At 40.2% G+C, this 21,460-nt stretch overlaps 1 protein-coding gene across 1 annotated transcript; it reads left to right on the top strand.

The window, feature by feature from the left end:
• Positions 1-14,562: 14,562 nt before the first annotated feature.
• Positions 14,563-19,481, top strand: LOC131197800 (vomeronasal type-2 receptor 26-like). The gene is made up of 4 exons (XM_058182307.1): positions 14,563-15,363; positions 15,718-15,945; positions 16,532-16,658; positions 18,583-19,481. Exons 1-4 carry the CDS (start codon positions 14,563-14,565, stop codon positions 19,479-19,481), a joined length of 2,055 nt encoding a protein of 684 aa, XP_058038290.1.
• Positions 19,482-21,460: the final 1,979 nt, after the last annotated feature.

The raw sequence follows: 21,460 nt of genomic DNA, 5'->3' as shown, positions 1-21,460 counted from the left end.
CTCTTGAACCACAGTGTTGTGTCTCGTCCACTTTCACCGCAGCCGGGGCCTTCTTATCTGCTTCCGAACGCTGAGGAATGTCCTAGCATGCCTCCCGGCTCCAGCCCTGGCTCCATGCCCAGACAGGCTGAGGAGGAAGAAGTACCTCCAGCCCCCAGCTCTGGCTCCATGCCCAGGCAAACGGAGCAACTAGACCCCTCTCCCTCCCCCACAGCATGTGAGCCTGAGGAAGGCCAATTACCAACAGCTGCAGACTGGAGTGACCCTCGCTTCAGAAGAATTGATAGGCGGCGGCGACAGAAGGAAGGGAGGGGTAGGCCTGGATAAGTGCTGAGTCATCGAGCCACACCCCATGGCCTATATAAAGGATCTGCTTTCTGGCATTCTCTGAGTCAGGCAAAGTCTAACATATCTTGCTGAAGTCACTTTCTGGTCTCCTGCCTGCCTTGAGAACTTTGCTAGGACTTTGGCAGAGCTGCAGAGGCACGCCTGATTCGGATTTCCCTGACCCGGCCGTCAGCGGAGGAGTGGGACACGACACACAGGGAAATGGGCACAAGGGGGGAAATGAGACAGTTGAATTCATTGCTACAGGGACCCTTCTGACTGTCCCTTCTGCCAGACCCCGATGATAGCCAAGATTTGAATTGGCACTCACATGGATCTTCAGATAGATAGTAATGAATTTTTGCCATTAAGTGCACTCTCAGGCATAAACCTTAGCTCAGTCATTGGATTACTTTCCTACAGGGGTGAAATCAGTAGTGGATTGCTCCCAGTTTGGTCCGGTTCTTGCAAACCAGTAGTAATGGCAGTGAGGCTCTGCCCACCTGCCCGGACATTATCATGAATGATCTGCGCATGCACAGAAGCTTCTGCACATGCGCAGAAGCATTTGTGTGCGTTCCCATTGCGAACAGGTAGCAGAGGTAAGTAGAACCCACCCCTGGGTGAAATCCAGCAGGTTCTGACGGGTTCTAGAGAACAGGTAGCAGAAATTTTGAGTAGTTCAGAGAACTGGCAAATACCACCTTGCTGTCCCCAGAGTGGAGTGGGAATGGAGATATTGCAATATCCTTCCCCCAGGAGTGGGGAGGGAATAGGGATTTTGCTGTATGCTTCCCCTGGAGTGGGGTGGGAATGGACATTTTGCAGTATCCTTCCCCTGCCACGCCCACCAAACCACGCCTACAGAACCAGTATTAAAAAAAATAATTTCACTATTGCTTTCCTATGATTTGATAAAAGAGATGGATATTTTCACCATAACTAAAGAGTCAAAATGTGGTTGCTTTTGATATTTTGAGGTCACAAACAAATTACCCTGAGCTGCTCTTCAAGAGAGATTTTCTTTGTTCCACATGAATGGTACCAACCCAGTGACCTTATCCTTGGTGGGATGGTGTCTAAATTTTCTACCCTTTTTATGAAATTGAATTTAAGGAACATTAGTCTCTAATACAGTATGATTTACCAATGCAAGGATTTTTTTTTTCTTCCCATGAATTTCATAATCTTACCTACAATCCCAAAAATACTTACTGGAGTGACAGCATTTTGAGCCTCAATGAAGGGTTTTGTATAGAATCTATTGCTTCTCTGTGTTTCAAATACATTTCAAATGATTTCTGGTGTCTTTGCATTTCAAATTGTTGCAATATTAGCCATATGGATTCCTTTGAGAGATTGCTTATGTGCAAAGATCAGCATAGGTAACCTTTGAGAGATTGCTTATGTGCAAAGATCAGCAAAGGTAACCTCTGAGAGATTGCTTATGTGCAAGATCAGCATAAGTAACTTTGGCTAATTTTATCATGTACAAAAGAAAAAAGCAGAAACTTGTTTGATGTCAATCACATCAAGGCTGCAGTACGATGGTGTGAAATGTATCAACACTTTTGTGATTAACCACAGGACATTCCTTTTCTGAAAAGGTTCCTCGCACAAAGTTTCTTAGAAGTTTCTCCTACATACAATTATATGAGATTTATTAACATGCAGGGCCAGGATATTACAAGATGTATTTCTCTTTGCTACGTGTAGCTTGAATAGTGTAACTGTAGAACGCCTTAGATACATTTGGGAGTGATGTCCTTGTAGCCTGTGTAGGCTGCCTTGCAGCTGTACCACGTGGGCAAAAGCAGAGAACAAAGAACAGCCACCTCATGGCAGAGAACAAAGAGCCACCTCATGGCAAAACTCCTCCCAAAAAATCACAAGCTTCCTCCCAAAATCATAGGCTTATAGATGTGCTTGCAGTCACGTATTCACATGTTGATTATATGCTAATATGTAACCTCCCCTGCTTACCTTTTGTAACCACCCATTTTTACCTAAACACAATAAAAGGGGGCTCTGGAATTTGCTCTGGGCTTTTTCATTCCAGACATTCTCTAGGCTCTCACCTCGAGAAGTCCATGAGTCTGTTGTTCATCAGCAGCCTTCATGAGAAGCCCACCAGATATTTCAACATCAAATGTATCCTTTCTGTGCTTTGGAAAGAGTGCAGAGAAGAGCAGCAAAAATGATTAAGGACCTGGAGGTTAAAACATATGAAGAAGGGTTGCAGGAATTGGGTATGTCTAGTCTAGTGAAAAGAAGGATTAGCGGTGATGTCGCGGGTGGGGTGGCCCGCTGAATGCACCACGTGGCCACCTTCCCACTCCTTCCCACCATCTGCCTTTGCCTGCCCACATCCACGATGGGGCAGGCGAGTGTGTGGTGTGACCAGAGGGCCAGATCATCTGCATTCCCCCATGGCTCTGCTTCTGCCTGCTGCCATTGCTGATGTGGCAAGATGAGGCAAGGATGGCACCACGGCATGGCCTCTGCACATTTGACCCCCAATGTCCAACCATAGAGGCATGGGTGGAAGCACTGGATCCCACCTGCTCCAGGCGCTATATAGCTGCCTTCCTGGTCATGGCCATGGGCAACTAGAGACAGCATGTGGGATGGAATGGGCTCTGACCGCACAGCTCATCTGGCAGGTCAGAGTATGTGTGCCTCTCTCCTGTGCCTATGGCTCTTCCTGCTGCTGGGAGGGCCAGTCTGGCAGTCACAGTGTTCTGACTTATCTGCTTTGTGTGGGCTGCACAACCTCAGAGTGCCCTAGTTAAGTGCCCCAGATACCATCGGCCCCTGAATGATCCCCTGTTCGCACATTGGGAGGGGCACCCAGTCAGGCTGGGTCAGGACCTGGGCAGCAGGGGCTGATCCCTTGCTATCTCCTTTGAGGGCCATTGGGCCAGATATGGGTCTATCTAGCTCATGGGCCGTGTTCTTGATATGTCTGTTGTATATGTAAAAAATAAGACATCACCTGAAAATAAACCCTAATGCATCTTTTGGAGCAAATATTAATATAAGACCTGTTCTTGTTTTTGGGGAAACACAGTATTTTTTTAGTCCCATTGTTTTAAATGTATAACTCTGAAAGTGACAACCATAGCTCTAGTTGCACATTTTCAGCAACAGGCAAAAGCACATTGTGACTATAGAGATCCAAATAAAATTTGTGTGTATGTGTGCTTGTGTGTGTGTTGACTTCTCTAAACCATTCTCATGTCCTCCAAGCAATTCAGTTTTCCTTTCAGCAAATTCTAGTTAAAGTTGAAAATATCTCGGCTGTGAAAAGAGCTGAGATGGTTTGTAAGAAGCTCTCGTGGGGACTGCAACTCTCAAAGGCCTGGAAGTAGTCTTCTTCTCAACGCTGAGGCTAAGGGAACATCTAAAGCCAAATTGCAGAGTCATTATCCTGAAAAATAAACAACGGCATTATAAGATGTCTGTGGAATTGGGCATTAGTTATCCTACTATAGCACGCTTATAGCCAGCAGATACGAACATTCATATTCTTATTTTCTGATTCAACCCAAGAATTAACACAAGCCCTAGCAGGACTGGCATCAGTCAGCCAGCCAGGCTGTCTGTGTTGTAATTACACACCAGAGTATCACTTAATGATGCCTATGGAGATTCTCAGTCATCCAGGTTATGGTTGTCCTGAAAGTGCTTTTTCAAAAGGCAGCTGAACTTTGTTTTTCCATGAGGAAAAATGTCCCCCTTGAAAAAGCACCTTTAGGATCACTTAATGATAGAGTTATTAGAGTTCGCAGAAGAAGGATTGAAGAAGAAAATCTGAAATGCTCTCTTGGTAGTTTGCCTAATCTTCCCCTTCTTCCAATGAGGCAATTAGTGAGCTGGAGTCCTCCTTCTGCTTTTTAAGAAATTATCCCCTCTGTGATTATATTGCAGGAATTTCGGTCCTGTGTGTTTGAAGTGTCAAAATTCAAACCAATACAAACACACCAAAGCTATTTGGGATTTGATTCCTGGATCATTTAATGACAGTATGTTAACCTTAAACTGACAAATCCATACAGCTCCCCTCCATTCCATATTATGCAAAGATATATCAGCACCCTTTCTTTTTATTAAAATAAAATTTGAAATGCAATGAAAAAATAAAAAGATAAGACAAAAAGCAAATCCCTAGCATTTAGTATTGTCTTTATTTTTGAGAATATCATGTGGGTCCTCTATGAGCTCTCATGCCAATGTGTGATAAAGATATTAACCAAAACAACAACAACAACAACAACAACAACAACATGTCCAGACATTTGCTAGGAATTAATACTACTTTACAGGGACATGGTGGCTCAGGGGCTAGGACGTTGAGCTTGTTGATTGAAAGGTAGGTAGCTCAGCGGTTCAAATCTCTAGTGCTGCCGTGTAACGGGGTGAGCTCCCGTTACTTGTCCCAGCTTCTGCCAACCTAGCAGTTTCAAAAGCATGTAAAAATGCAAGTAGAAAAATAGGGACCACCTTTGGTGGGAAGGTAACAGCATTCCATGCGCCTTTGGCGTTGAGTCATGCCGGCCACATGAGCACGGAGACATCTTCAGACAGCGCTGGCTCTTCGGCTTTGAAATGGAGATGAGCACTGCCCCCAGAGTCGGCAATGACTAGCACGTATGTGTGAGGGGAACCTTTACCTTTACCTAATACTACTTCGAATGTACAAACGTACAAATGATTCTAAAATTAGATTGCAATGGATATAGAGCAAAAGTTAGTTTCATTTGCAGGCTGAAGTCATAAGATACATAAAAAAAAACCTTGGTTAAGTTATCCCAAAGGTGCTTTCAAAATTGAACAGCTGTCTCTCAACACAGGGGGAGGGATAGAACATCATCTATTTCCAATCTACAAGAACTCCTTTCAGCAGTTCCAAAAAGGCCCTGATGACACAGATAAGCCTCTAGGTGACCTTAGTAGCTTGCTAAAAGAATGCAAATGACCAGTTCTCTGCAAGGAGTATAAATCCTTCCATTCCCCACCATCCAGTCAGAGCTGAAGAAGCTTCTTGGATGAGAAGTGAAATGTCTTCAAAGAAAAACCAGTAAGTCCAGTTGCCTCTGGACTTGGGTTTGGGATAACCATGACCTGGATGACTTGAGGCTTTAGCCTCAAGTACTTGGTCGAGAGGTAAACCTTACTCCCTATTTGGAATTGGCTTTGGGGTCCCCGATGCTTATCGGCTTGCACTTTATGGATTCTCACCACTTTCTGAAGGCTCGCTTTGAATTTTCCCAAGCTTTTTTCAGGGATTCCATCCAGTCAGTCAAGGACATGGGTGAAAGTGGTTCCCTAGGGAGTTCAGGCAATGGGACAAACTCCATGTCACTAGTGACTTGGAATGGGGTCAGTCTGATGCTACTGTACACCACATTGTTGTATTCCACTTTGGCAAAAGGCAGCAATTCTGCCCAATATGTTTGCTGATAGTTCACACAGCATCTTAAATGCTGTTTCCCCATTGCGTTCATGCATTCCACAGTGCCATTGGTGCTTGGGTGAAATGCCAAACTAAGTCCCTGCAAGGACTCAATGGACTTTATGAATTCCCTCCAGAATTTGACTGTGAACGGGATCCCCCTATCGCAGATGATTCTCCAAGACACACCATGTAGCCTGTAAATATGCTTTATGAAAAGTTTAGCTAGTTTATGGGTGGACCGGAGAACGGGGCAAGCTATGAAATTGGCTTGTTTCGAGAATTGGTCTCTTACAGTCCAAATGACTGTATTACCCCTGCTGTCAGGGAGCTCTATGATAAAGTCCATGGCAATCTCTTCCCACAGCTGGAAATAACTCCATAGAAAGCAGAACTCTGAGTCAGGCAGGTTCCTCAAAGAACAATTTTATTGGAGATATCATATTGGGACAAACTGGTGAAAACTGACTCTGAAAGTTCCCATGGTTTTCACCTGATTAGAAAATGAAATTTTCCCTTGTCCCCAAACAATCAGTCAAATTGCCCAATCAAGATGCTGGCTGGTTGCCTGGTTAATTTACTACTCCTTTCTCCCACCACCTGTTGGAATGTCTTTGGTTCTCAGAGGAAACTATTTTGTTTTGGTTACAAAACCCCCATCTAACTATGTTCCCCCTCCCTATCCCTTCTTCTCATTGAAGCCTCCAAAATGGACCCAGCCAGATTCACTTCAGAGTTGACAATGATTTTATAATCAAGGATGAAAGGAACAAGAGATCATTCAATCAATATAATTCCAATGATTGAGTGTAGGCCCTGTCAACAGAACTTTCTTTAGTGGTCAATTCTTAACAGTTCAGTGATTTGATTGATTGATAGATTGATAGATTGGTTGATTGATTGATTGATTATGTGTCACCAAATTGTTTTCAACTCAGGAACTCCATAGATCAGTGGTCCCCAAATCTTTCTGGCTCCATGAACCAGCTGCCATAGCAGTTGCAGCGGAGGGGTCAGAGAAGGGCATGGTTTTGCACACAAAAAACCTAGATCCCACACATGCATGAATGAAACTTTGCACACTTGCGTGCCCCTTATGCAGCTGGTTCCCAATGGACTCTGAACTGGTACAGGTCCACAGCCTGGGGATTGGTGACCTCTGCCATAGATAAACTTTTGCCGTGATAATGTATCTTTAACCTATTCTTTCAAGTTTCCCAATGTAACTTTCATGGCCAATGTAACTGAGTATCTCTGCCTTCCTGCTCACTGTCGTCTTTTTCTCTTTCCTTCCATCTTTCCCAGCATTAGAGCCTTTTCCAGAGGGCTGAGTTTTCATATGTGGTGGTCCAAATAGAATAATTTGTGCCTGATCATTTTTGTTTCGAGTAAAAATTCTGAATTGATTTGTTTCATGATCTGTTAGTTTCTTTTCTTGGCTGCCAATGAAATTCTCAGGAGTCTTCCCCAACAGCAAAGTTCAAAAGCATCAATATTCTGTTTTAAAATCCCACTTTAGCTTCTGTAAAGTCTCAGGGAATACTATGGCAAGCATGATTCTGATCCTTGCAGCATTTTAATACCTTTTCCAAAGCCTTCACCTAATATATTTAGACTTCAGCAAAGCATTTGACAAAGTAGACCATAACTTACTTCTTGGTAAGCTAGAAGTACTATTCTGTGAAATATTTAGAACATAGAGCATAGAAATACAGAGTTGGAAGGAACCTTGGAGGTCATTGAGTCCAACCCTCTGCTCAGGCAGGACAATACCATATTATTTCAGATAAATGGCTGTCCAGCTCTTCTTGAAAGCCTCCAATGATGGGGCACCTATAACTTCTGAAGGCAAGCCATTTACTGGTTGATTGTTCTCACCATTTTGAAATTTCTCTTTAGTTCTAGATTGCTTCTCTCCTTGATTAGTTTCCATCCATTGGTTCCCATCTTGCCTTCTGGTGCTTTGGAAAATAGTTTGCCCCTCTCGTCTTTATGGTAACCCCTCAAATATTGGAACCCTGCTATCATATCTCCCCTAGTTCTTCGTTTCACTAGACTAAACATGCCAAATTCCTGTCACAGTTCTTTATACACTTTAGCCTCCTGTCCTCTAATCATCTTTGTTGGTCTTCTCTGCACTTTTTCTAGAGTCTCAATTTCTTGAGTACTTGTTCCATTAGTGTATAGATATCCTTTTAGTATATTGTAAAAGGCAGATGCTATCTATTTCAATTTCTTTCAATTAACCAGTCAAGAAAATTTGACTTTCCCCCCTGCCACTGTAGAATATCTGGAATTTTCATAAATACCATTGGAAACTAAAAATTAAAGATAGCAAGATGGGAATATGATGAAAATATAGATAAACAGATGAAAAAAAATGAAAGTATAGATCCTGGAACAGAACAACTATGAGGGGTTTGTGTGTGTGTGTGTGTGTGTGTGTGTGTGTGTGTGTGTATGTGAATTCTCCATTCTTATTAAAAAAACACATACAAGATAACTGTAAAATATATTTTAGTTTATTTTTTTCAAATAACCCTATCTGCTTTTGTTTCTTCTTTCTCCCCCCCCCTTTTTTTTTTGGAGGGGTGGAAGTGCCAGTGATTTTCTATTTCACTTTTATTTTTATCTAGTTTCCAAAGTATTTTCTTTGTCCTGATTTCTAGAATTAGAGCAACGTTGTAGCTTCCAACTTCCCAATTCCATTTCCCCACTGTTTTCAAAACAGGTTAAGCATCAGTCACTTATGATGTCACTCCAAAGAAGGAAAGTTGTTGATCAGACATATAAAGAAAACAGTGCCAGGTTGCCAATAGTTCAATGGCAATTACGTCCCTTATGAATGACTGCAATCATGCTATTATTCTATCAGGCCACAATATCAAACATTCTGCATAGCAGGGAATAGAAAGTGAGAAAGGATCCATATAAATATTTCAAGAGCCGCAGGGAGGAAGGAAGTGGTCATGCTGACTCTGTGAGATTCATTTCCACAAAGCTCTCTTCCTTCTGTTTTATCTGCCAGAAGTTCTCCTTGAAGACTCGGACATTTTCTCCATCTACAGAGAATCATAAAATTGATCTTCCTTGTGTTCCGGATGCGCAAAGCAGTTCTTCTGAGCTGTCCCGCAAGCGATGCTTTCCCTGTTCCACATGAGTGGTACCAACCTGGCGACCTCGTCATTGGTGGGATGATGTCTCACTTGATTTACCATTTCTATCAACTTCTATTCAAACAACACCCTTTTGTCAACCTTTATGATTCACCAATGTAAAGGTTTTCCTTTGAATCATCTGACCTTAAACCCACATAGCAAAGAATCATTGATATGACTGTTTGTGTAGGAAATGTAGAGTTTTTCATGTAAACGTAAGAATTCTTTGTGTTTTGAAAGTGGTGAGAGAAGAGGAAACTTTCAATGTGTTTGTTTCATGAACAACAGTCTCATAAGTAAAGCATATTTGATCGTGTGGAAATGATCAAAAAGAAGAATGCTAAAAAACCAAACAAAAAACCCAGCTCTGCCACATTTCACAACACAAAAATAAAGATGTTTTTCCAAAAGGCAACTGGACATTATTGTGGTTTTTTTTTTCCTTTAAAAACATTTCATTACTTATCGAAGAAACTTCTTGTTTGGTCTCAGTTCTGGTTCAATTCTGAAAGCTTCTTGGAATAGAAGCAAAATATTTTTTTGCTTCTAATCGCAACAATACATGAGCACACAATAGATTTAAACTTAATGTTAACCGCTCCAATCTTGATTGCAGAAAATATGACTTCAGTAACAGAGTTGTTAATGCCTGGAATACACTACCTGACTCTGTGGTCTCTTCCCAAAATCCCCAAAGCTTTAACCAAAAACTGTCTACTATTGACCTCACCCCATTCCTAAGCGGTCTTTAAGGGGCGTGCGTAAGAGCACCAGCGTGCCTACCGTTCCTGTCCTAATGTTCCCTTCGATTGTATCCAATTTGTATGGTTATTTCATGCTTATACTTATATATACTGTTGTGACAAATAAATTAAATTAAATTAAATTAAAAAAATTCAAAGGAAAAAACCCAAGAAAGTCCAGTTGCCTTTTGGAAAAGCACTTTTGGGACAACCATGAGAAGGATGACTAAGAATCTCCATAAACATAAATATGAGAATTTAGTTAAATCTTTGGATATAACTATTATTATTATTATGTCGTGAAAGTTTTCTAGCGGTGAGAGAAGAGGGAAGTTTCTTTGTGTTTGTTGATTGTGTGGAAATTATCAAAAAGAAAAATCAGCTCTGCCACATTTCCCAACACAAAAATAAAGGTGTTTTCCCCCAAAAACAACTGGACATTATTGTTTTTTTTTCTTTGAAAATATTTCATTACTTATCCAAGAAGCTTCTTGTTCTGATTCAGTTCTGGAAGCTTCTTGGATGAGAAGCCAAATTTTATCCGTGAGCTGTCAGACTCCTGAATGCAACATAATATCATAAGCATGTAGTATGATAGACTTCCATGGCCGGCGCAACATGTTCTCATTGGTGCAATATAAATGCAATCTAATCAAGGAGAGAAGCAACATAGAACTAAGGAGAAATTTCCTGACTGTTAGAACAATGAATCAGTGGAACAACTTGCCTGCAGAAGTTGTGAATGCTCCAACACTGGAAGTTTTTAAGAAGAGGTTAGATAACCATTTGTCTGAAGTGGTGTAGGGTTTCCTGCCTAAGCAGGGAGTTGGGCTAGAAGACCTCCAAGGTCCCTTCCAACTCTTTTATTCTATTCTATATGTATAGAGGATTGTGTGTTGTTCGTATGATTTATTGGGTTAGGGATTCTTTCTTTCACTTTGATATGTATCTTTCTTTGATCTTTGATATGTATTTACATTAGAGGGGGTGCACGAAGGGAGACTCAGCTAATCTCGTTGTACACGTGTTGCGCTTTGACAATAAAGGTTGAATTGAAATTATTTTCAAAGGAAAAAAACCAAGAAAGTCTTCAACCAAAAACTATTTACCATTGGAACGACTTCCGGTGTCCGGTGGCAACGGACGTCTGGAAGGCTTCTCCTGCCTCCAGTGTCCGAATCTGGCCGCCGCCGAGGCCCTTAGGGGCCAGGTGTTCCGAAAAGGACACCTGCCGCACGGACGGCTCGCCAGGGGTCTCCCAGCCGATATACAGGACTGGGGGGACCGATGCTGGCGCGTCCTAGGCTCGGCGGGGTTCGGAGGCTACAGGCCGCGGCCATTACTTTGGTCGTCGCCTGGGCCGCTGTGCCCGGTGACACCGGGGCTTTGGATTTATAATTGCAGCAGCCTGGTGGTGAACAGGGAACGGAGAAGAATTGAGGAATGAAGAAGGGAAGGGAATATCGGCAAACGTGAGTGGAGTATTCCGGTGCGGGGGTTTTTCTCCCCTGCGACTGGAAGGAGTACGAATCACTTTGGAGAGAGGAGAACTTAAAATAACAAGATTACGGTTTTGTGGAGCTCTGGAGAGAAGAGGTGATGGAGAAATTTAGGAGGAGGGTTTGAGGCCCCTCCTCTGGGGAACAATGGTGGCGCCCAGCTTCCGCCTTCACTATGAGAATCTTGATGACATCACTTCCCTTCGGCTTCCTGGTTGATTAACTGTACTCTGGACTCGTTGCTCCTGTGAGTGCCCCCTGGTGGATCCGGAGGAAATTATAAGGATACTGTGCTTGCCTGAGGATTTTGAAAATTTTTTTTTAAATGGCAAAAGGTCAGAGACCAACTGCTGGAGAAATGGAGAGAATTCTGGAAAAGTTATCTAATATGGACAAGAAACTGGATGAAATAAGAGCAGAAATTGTGACTATCCAAAAGGATTTAAAGGATACTCAACAAGTCTCAGCAGAAAATAAGCAGAAAGTGGAAGGTCTGGAGGGTGAGATGCGGGCAGTGCAGAAAAGAGGGGAGACGACAAGCAATGTTGTGCTTGGACTACAGATGGATAAAATGTCTTATTTCCTTAGGTTTCAAAATTTGGAAGAAGTGGACCAAGAAGACTTGAGAGATGTTGTGACTAAACTGTTGGGAGAATTTCTTGGGAGAGGTGTTGATTTTATGAATTGGGATGTGGATCGAGTTTATAGAGTTAATTCACAATATGCACGCACGCATGCAGTTCCTAGAGAGGTTCATGTCAAATTTGTGAAAAGAGAGACGAGAGATGAAATTCTTAGAAAACATAGGAGTGGGGCACTGACTTATAGGGGCAGGAGATAGCCATTCTGAGGCAGATTCCCAGACAGGTACGTGAAATGAGAAAGAAATATTACTTTTATCAAGCAAATTGTACCAGAAGGAGTGGGCTTCAGATGGCTGATGCCAGAGGATAGATGATTTTCCGGGAGGGCATTACGAAAAAAATTAGTACAATTGCGGAGGCTGCGGCCTACGTGGAGGAACACAAAGCCCTCCTGGATTTAGATGACCCAGGAATTGAAGAAGGGGAGGTTATAGACCATGGGGCGGAGGCGGCTGCCGCTATTGCGGCCCTGGAATTGGGTCAGGCTGAGCCCAGAGTTCTGAGATCCAAAACTAGGAAGTGACAAAGATATTTGGTATTGTGTTGGTTTTCCTTATTCTCTTTCGTATGATATTCTGATTATTCTTGACCCTTCCTTATTGTGTATGTAAGATTGAAACTTAGCTACTTCGTATCACCTGCTTGCCATATGGCTGTTGTATGTGTTTAAAATTTTGAGTAAAATTCTTATCATGTATAAGAAAAATGAAAATTTACCATACCTGATATGTATTTGCATAAATCTTTTTTGACCAATAAAAACTTTTTATACAAAAACTATTTACCATTGACCTCACCCCATTCCTAAGAGGTCTGTAAGGGGCGTGCATAAGAGCACCAGCATGCCTACCGTTCCTGTCCTAATGTTCCCTTCGATTGTATCCAATTTGTATGGTTATTTCATGCTTATACTTATATATACTGTTGTGACAAATAAATAAAATAAAATTAAATTTAAAAAATTCAAAGGAAAAAACCCAAGAAAGTCCAGTTGCCTTTTGGAAAAGCACTTTTGGGACAATTGTGACCAGGATGGCTGAGAATCTCCATAGACATAAATATTGGAACTTAGTTAAATCTATTGGCATTCTGTTTTACTGAACAGGTAAGGAATGATAGGATAGAGTAAATGTGTTTTAATATTTCTCTTGCATCCAAAGTGGACACACACCTTAGATATTGATTCTGGAGGAACTTAGAATTATGAGAACTCATAGAATATTCCTTCAGAACTGAAAAGATTCAGATAAACAAGATCTATGGGTTTAGATAGAATCTCACCCTTAATCTACAATTCTTTCTAATTCAGTAAAGTTCCTAGAAAATGAAATCAACAGAGAAAACAAGCCACAACATTCTAGGTTAAAATGAATGCTGAAATAAAAACTCCATGAACTAAGATGAGTAACTTTCTAGAAAAAAAATATAGAGAAAAAAGATTGTGTGCAATATATATTTGGACAGATTACAAAATTATTTCATACTTCAGCCAGAAACAAGTTTTCCAGTTGTCAGTTACAAATAGTACCAGACTAAAATCATCATCATCATCATCATCATCATCATCATCATCATCATCATCATAATAGGTGACAGCAGAATCGATAAGAAACAACTTGAAAAAGTCATCAGATATCAAGATTTGAGAATCGAATTGCAGAGACTCTGGCATAAACCAGTGCAGGTGGTTTCAGTGGTACTCGGCACACTGGGAGCTGTGCCTAAAGACCTAGGCAAGCACTTAAAAGCAATTAGTGCTAACAAGATCACCATTGGTCAGCTACAGAAGGCCTCCTTACTGGGATATGCTCGCATAATTTGCCGATACATCACGCAGTCCTAAACGCTTGGGAAGTGTTCGACTAGTGATCTGTGATACGAAATCCAACATAGTTATCTCGTTTGCTGTGTATACTGTCATTTTGTGTAAATAACAGTAATAATAATAATAATTTGAAAAGGTGTGCTTAATCTATTTTCAGCATAATAACCAAATTCTACCAACACCTCCTTGCCTTGGCCTTTGCTGTGAAGAAGATCAACGAAGACCCTCAGATCTTACATAACATCACTCTTGGGTTCCACATCTATGACAGCTACATCAATGCAAGGATGACCTATCGCACCACTCTGGACCTGCTATTCAAATCCCAGGAATTTGTCCCTAACTACAAATGTGATTGCAAGAAGAACCTCATGGCTATCATTGGAGGATTAGGTTCCGATACATCATCTAATATAGCTGAAGTTGTAAGTTTTTACAAGATTCCACAGGTCAGTATGGAGGAGATGAACAGGAAAAAATATATATATTGTTGTTATGGCAGAATTACTGAGAATCAGGTATTAGGTTTGTATTAAGACGTTCTACAGACCTTAAGGCATAATACTTAGCACTCTTTTAAGAAGCTGCAATGCCAATCGTAGAATCTAGAGTCATTCCATTCCATACCATAGGGGGAAGATTTGAATGGAGCACACACTCATCTTGTGCAAACAAATGAACTATTATAATATATTTGAAATAATTTCTAGAAATTCCATTCTATATTAATATTTCAAAAGAACTAGAGGAAAAATTCCTTCTTTGAATATCTTTTACAGGAAAACTAGATCCAGCAGAATCAGATTTGAGCTAATGACTCAACAGAGTATTATTCTGCTTTATTTTAGCTGACATATGGATCATTAGCCCAAGAGGAGTTTCAGACTAGCAAACACTCTTCACTTTATTTCATGGTCCCAAAAGAGGACCATCAATACATTGGAATCATTCAACTGCTTCATCATTTCAGATGGACATGGGTTGGGATTTTTACTATGGATAACAACAATGGAGAGCGTTTCTTACAGAAAGTGCAGCCCTTACTTTCACAAAATGGAATCTGTTCATCGTTCATAGAAAGGCTTTCACAACTAATCCACATAGAACATCTTGGTGAATTTTATAGCATAATCTCAAGTATTGTTATTAATTTGAGGAATAGCAACACCACCGCATTTCTTGTCTATGGAGAATCAGGGACAATTATGTGGCTCCGAGGTGTCATGTTTGCAGCCGATCCTGAAAACAAGCAAACTTCATTATTGAGAAAGGTGTGGATCATGACTGCACAGATTGATTTTGTGCTCTCAGGCTTTCAAGTCACGTGGGATCTCCATATGTTCCACGGGGCTATTTCCTTCAGTGTTCATTCAAGAGCAGTTGCAGGTTTCAAGGAGTTTCTTCAGACCATCAAACCTCATTCAGGCTGCAGAGATGGGTTTCTGCATGACGTCTGGGAACAATCATTTGATTGTTCATTCTCAAAATCAAAATTACAAGAAACGTCCAATAGGCAATGCCCAGTGGAAAAGAAACTAGAGGATCTTCCTGGGCCCATGTTTGAAGTGGAAATGACTGGCCACAGCTACAGTGTCTACAATGCTGTTTATGCTGTGGCTCATGCTTTGCAGACTCTATTCATATCGGGGTCCAATAAGAAAAAAACTATGATGTGTAAAAAAACTGACCTTCCACATCTGCAGCCTTGGCAGGTATTCTCTCTGCATTGGACACTTCTTTTATTTCAGTGACCAGTTTGATATAGAATTACCAGTTGAACCTATAGCAGAAAGTCTTAATATTTTCTGCTTGTGAATTCCAGTTAATTATGAACATCAAGAAACGACTGACTTGTTAAGTAATAGAGCTGTAAAGGGAACCTGGCTTCCCCCTTGACTTTGCTTATCAGAAGGTGGCAAAGGTCACAATTTTGAAAAATGGACAAAAATCACATTTTTCAGTGCCATTGCATTTTCAAACAATCACTAAACAATCTGTTGTAAATAGAAGACTACCTGTATTATCCTTTCAATTCTCTCTTTTTTTTTTCATTCTCCTTCACATAGCTCCATCCATTTCTACATGGCATTTCTTTTAACAATTCAGCTGGAGAGAAAGTTTCCCTGAATGAAAAAGGGGAAGTAATGGGTGGATTTGATATCATCAACCTCATCACATTTCCCAATCGGTCTTTTCAAAGAGTTAGAGTCGGAAAAATAGATCCAAGTTCCCCAACAGGCAAAGAATTATTCATGGATGAAGATCTGATTGTCTGGCACCCAGCTTTTAATCAGGCATGGACTCATTTAATGGACTATATCTTGAGCTATTATGATCCCAGATAGAGGCCTTGGTCTCTTGAACCATATTGAGCAAAGCCTCTTTAGAAATCTGATTTCTATGTTTGTAAAAAAAAATGGCATACTATGAACAAATATAGCCCAGGACCAAGCATCAATCAAATTGATCTTCAAATGTAAAAGTCAGGTTTTCTTTCTGGTTGCAATTAACTTTCAAATTATGGACATTGCCTTACTTCCATAACATTATCATCCTGCATATTTATTTACTCACTTGCCTTTTTCAAAGAGGCCCTTTTCCTCATCATTGTAATTTCAACAACTTTTAATGTATTAATATAAATCCAGCTAGGTAATATTCACTTAGCCCTCTGGGAAGTAAAAGATTCTTTACAGCAATAAAAGAGGGTGACTAATAACTCAAAAATGAAGGTGTCCCAGGATAATATTGAAGAATCTAGTCTGAATTGGTCACAGGTCAACCTTTGGTCCCTGTGACTGACCCAGATTGGATCCTGCAGGATTAATAATTGTTTTAAAAAAATCTCCCTTTGCAAGAATCTTTTATGTTTATCCCCAGGTTCTTCCCATTTCTCTGTGTAATGACCATTGTTCCCCTGGATACTGGAAGAAGGAGGCTGAAGGAAAACAATTCTGTTGCTATGACTGTGTTCCATGTCCAGAAGGGAAGATTTCAACTCAAAGGGGTAGGTTAGACATTCCAGGAAGCTTTCATTAGGTTGATTTAAGCAAACAAAAAGAAGTGGTGGTTCAATGCCTTAATGACGCTGGAGGAGGTCATTAAGCTCCAACGGTTTGAGTCCTAGCACTGGGTGGTGTGGCGAGCTTCCATCACTCGTTTCAACTTCTGCCAATCTAGCAGTTTGAAACTATGTTATATGCAAGTAGATAAATAGGTACCACTTTGGTGGGGAGATGAGTTGGCACTTCATTGGACGGTTAGAATCCTGCTTGCACTGCATTTCCCATTTGCGATGTCCATTTGTGACACAGCTTTGGGTGAGGGACATGGTCCCATATGATGCTGCAGGAAAACTACTTTCTTTCTGATGCAGAGCTAGCTCGCTCCCTTTGAAGATATTTCACTTCTCATACAAGAAGCTTCTTGAACTCTGACTTGATGGTGGGGAATGGAAGGATTTATATTCCTTGGAGACCGCTAGTCATTTGCACTCTTGTAGAGAGTCGTTGAGGCCACTTGGAAGTTTGTCTGTGTCCTCAGGGTCACTTGAGTAGTGCAAATGGGTTTGGAGCCTTCTTGAAAGGACTGAGTTGTGGAGCTGTGATTTCCGGAGCTTTGTTCCTTTCTGTCCTGTGTCCCTTCACTCTTGAAGACAGACACAGGCTCTTGGGGATGAGTCTGTGTTGTTTGCTTTTCAAACTGAAGCACAAATGGTTCCTGTAGTCTGCATGTTTTTTGCTGGAAATCCATTCATACTTCCATACCATTTGAAGGGTGTTCATCCCAAAGTGCATAGCTAAATGTCAATGGAGGTTCTCAGTCATCCAGGTCATGGTTGTCTCAAAGGTGCCTTTTAATGACCGGCTGTCTCCAAGGAATACAAATCCTTCCATTCCCCAGAATCCAGTCAGAGCTAAAGAAGCTTCTTGGAGGAGAAGCGAAACATATTCAAAGAAAAAGCAAGAAAGTCAAGTTGCCTCTTGAAAAAGCTCCTTTGGGACAACCAAAACCTGGGTGACTGAGAATCTTCATAGACAAACAGAGCTAGCAGTCTCAGGCAGCCAAAGTACTAGTCTGTATTATTATTATTATTATTATTATTATTATTATTATTATTATTATTATTATTATTATTATTATTGTTGTTGTTGTTGTTGTTGTTGTTGTTGTTGTTGTTGTTGTTGTTGTTGTTGTTATTATTATTATTTATTATTTATTAAATTTTTATACCGCCCTTCTCCCGAAGGACTCAGGGCGGTGTACAGCCAAGGGTAAAAAACAAAATATATACAATTAAGATAACAATTAAAACAAAGCAAATTATAAAGGCTGATAGTTAAAAATTAGATTTAAAATTTTAAAATAGTAAGAAAACCCAATTAAAATCCAACACTAGTTATGCCAGTCCCGCTTGAATGAATAAATGTGTTTTGTATTAACATTATAGTCTCCTGGCTAATGTAACATCACCATATACTGAATAAATAAGTACGTTTAAGCAAACTGTACTACACTACCTTAGTGTGCAAATAACTAGTTATTAATGAATATTTATTTTTATTCGCTGTGACTCACAATCTGTTGTTCAGGTCAGTACACTCTGTTACTATAGACTTACATATATCTCCACAGTTTCTTTTTCCATGTTTTGGAAAAGAAATGGGGAAAGTCCAAATGGCCTAGATTGCAATAAAATTTAAAATGATAAAAAGGGTTGCATTTCAAAGAATAATATTCCTTCCATTTCTGCTTTGTTTTATGCCATTCTTAAATTTTCCATTTGAGGAAAAACTGAATTTTCATAGAAACATAATCAATCTGATAACCAATGGAAGGAATTCAAAAGGAATAGCAACAGTCACCCATTCAGAAAGTAATGTGAATAGTATGAAAGGTCTAGATGACAAATTCCTTTGTTTTCCTTTCAGATGTGGATGACTGTTTTGAATGTTCAGAAGATCATTATCCAAATAAAGAAAAGAATGGATGTATCCTGAAATTGCTGGTCTTTCTAACCTTTGAAGAAACTTTAGGAATTGGTTTAGCTTCAGCAGCTCTTTGTTTCTTCTTCTTGACATCTTGGGCACTTGGAACTTTTATTAAGTATACAGATACTCCTATTGTCAAAGCCAACAACCGGTCCCTCACTTACGCCCTCCTTGTCTCTCTTCAGCTCTGTTTTCTCTCCTCTTTGCTTTTCCTCAGCCAACCTGGCAAAGTGACCTGCCTTCTCCGACAACCAACTTTTGGCATCACTTTCTCAGTGGCCATTTCTAGTGTTCTAGCTAAAACCATCACTGTGGTTGTGGCTTTCATGGCCACTAAACCAGGATCTCAAATGAGGAAATGGGTGGGGAAAAGATTGGCTTTTTCTATTGTCCTCTCATGTTCTCTCTTACAAGTATGTGTTTGTATACTTTGGTTGTTGACATCTCCCCCATTCCCTGAGTTGGACATGAAATCAGGACTCCAAGAAATGATTTTACAGTGCAATGAGGGTTCAGATTTCTTCTTCTACTGTGTTTTGGGCTACATGGGTATCTTGGCTATTGCCAGCTTTACTGTGGCTTTCCTTGCCCGGAAATTACCTGACAGCTTTAATGAAGCCAAGTTCATCACCTTCAGCATGTTGGCTTTTTGCAGTGTATGGATCTCCTTCTTTCCAGCCTATCTGAGCACCAAAGGAAAAGCCATGGTAGCTGTGGAGGTCTTCTCCATCTTGGCCTCTGGTGCTGCATTACTGGGATGCATATTCCTGCCAAAATGCTACATCATTGTTTTGCGGCCTGAGCTAAACCACAGGGAGCAACTCATAAAGAGAAATTAGTATATCATGTGTTCTTTCTGGCTCCCCTAATATCAAAGGTGGTTTTTATAACATTTCAGGGAAAGAACCTTATATTTGGTGCCTTTGCAATCCACACTCTTTCTTTCACTGAGGTTTCTCTATAATTTCTAGATTTAAAGGGATTTTTGCCTGGTTTAGTGGGTAGGGAGCCTGCGTTAGAAAGCAAGGGACCAAGAGTTCAAGTCCTTCCTTGGCCATGAAAGCCAGCTGGGTAACTTTGGACCAAACACTGTTTCTCAGCCCACTCTACCTCGCAGGGTTGTTGCTGTGTCGAAAAAATAAAAAGGACAATATATTGGATAAGTTTGCTGCCTTTGGTTGTTTGTAAAAATAATAAAGTGTTATATATTGTAAAAATAATAATAATAATAAATAAAATGGAAATGAAGCACTGAAATAAAATAAAATATAAAATAAAATAAAGTTATAAAATGAAACAAACCTGCTATAGCAAGTGAAAGGGATTGAAAGATGTAAAATGTACGATGACATCATTAACTAAATTCCACCCAGTTTGTAAATGCATAATGATCTATACAAAAGGCTGACATTTCCATGCCATAAAGAGTATCTTTACTGTCATGTTTTATTATAATTTATTATAAATTGATAGCTAAATAGTTAGGTAGCTAGATATCCAGAGAGAGGGGGGGGAGGGATGGAGAGGAATAGAGAAAGTGAGATAGAGAGATGGATGGATGGATGGATGGCTAGATGGACCGACAGCTAAACAGATAGATTGATTCTATGGACAGGACAAGGAGCCCAATTTATAATGAAAGTGCAGCCCTAATTCAGACAGAAACTAGTTACTCTGTACTTCTCTGCACCTGATGCTTCTCCTGTTCTCATCATTGGTGGCATGATGTCCCACATAGTTTGCCAGTTTTACAAATTGAAATTTAAGGAGAAGCCTTGAATAAACCATTGGAAGACAGACATTGGAAGCAGTTTTATTTGTACATGCTTGATGGACATTACCTCACTGATGACCCTCACCCAGTCAAAGACCTTGGAGTTTTTATATCTAACGATCTAAGTGCCAAAGCCCACTGCAACTATATAGCAAAAAAGGCTCTAAAAGTTGTTAACTTAATTCTACGTAGCTTCTTTTCCAAAAACACCACGCTACTGACCAGAGCATATAAAACTTTTGCTAGGCCAATTCTTGAATACTGCTCGCCTGTCCGGAACCCATACCATATATCCGATATCAATACAGTTGAGCGTGTCCAAAGGTATTTTACAAGAAGAGTTCTTCACTCCTCCGAAACCAATAAAATACCTTATTCCACCAGACTTGATATCCTAGGTCTAGAAAACTTGGAACTTCATCGCCTTCGACAGGACCTGGGTTTAGCTTATAGAATCATCCATTGTAATGTCCTTCCTGCCAATGACTACTTCAGTTTCAACTACAATAACACAAGAGCTACCAACAGATTTAAACTTAATGTCAACCGCACCAGATTAGATTGGAGAAAACACGATTTATGAAACAGAATTATCTATGCTTGAAATGCATTACCTGACTTTGTGGTCTCTTCTCATAACCCCAAAAGTTTTATTAAAAATCTATCCACTGTTGACCTCACCACATTTCTAAGAGGACTCTAAGGGGCGTGCATAAGAGCACAAACGTGCCTACCGTTCCTGTCCTATTGTTTCTTCCCCTATATATATATATATATATATATATATATATATATATATATATATATATATATATATATATATATATATATATATATATATATATATATATATATATATGCTTATACTACCTTGTTTTCTCCCCGTATATATGTTTATACATTATATAATCTTTTGTGTTATGCTTGTTATGCTTGTTATGCTTGTGTATATTGTTATGACAAAATTAAATAAATAAATAAATAAATAAACATTTAAGAGAATGAATGTGGCCACCCAATCACTTTCAGCGTCTCTGAGATGCT

The sequence above is a fragment of the Ahaetulla prasina genome, chromosome 4, assembly GCF_028640845.1.
Source record: "Ahaetulla prasina isolate Xishuangbanna chromosome 4, ASM2864084v1, whole genome shotgun sequence".
NCBI classification, from domain to species: Eukaryota; Metazoa; Chordata; class Lepidosauria; order Squamata; family Colubridae; genus Ahaetulla; species Ahaetulla prasina.
Note: the sequence above shows the minus strand (reverse complement) of the source record. Positions and strands in the feature narration are given on the sequence as shown.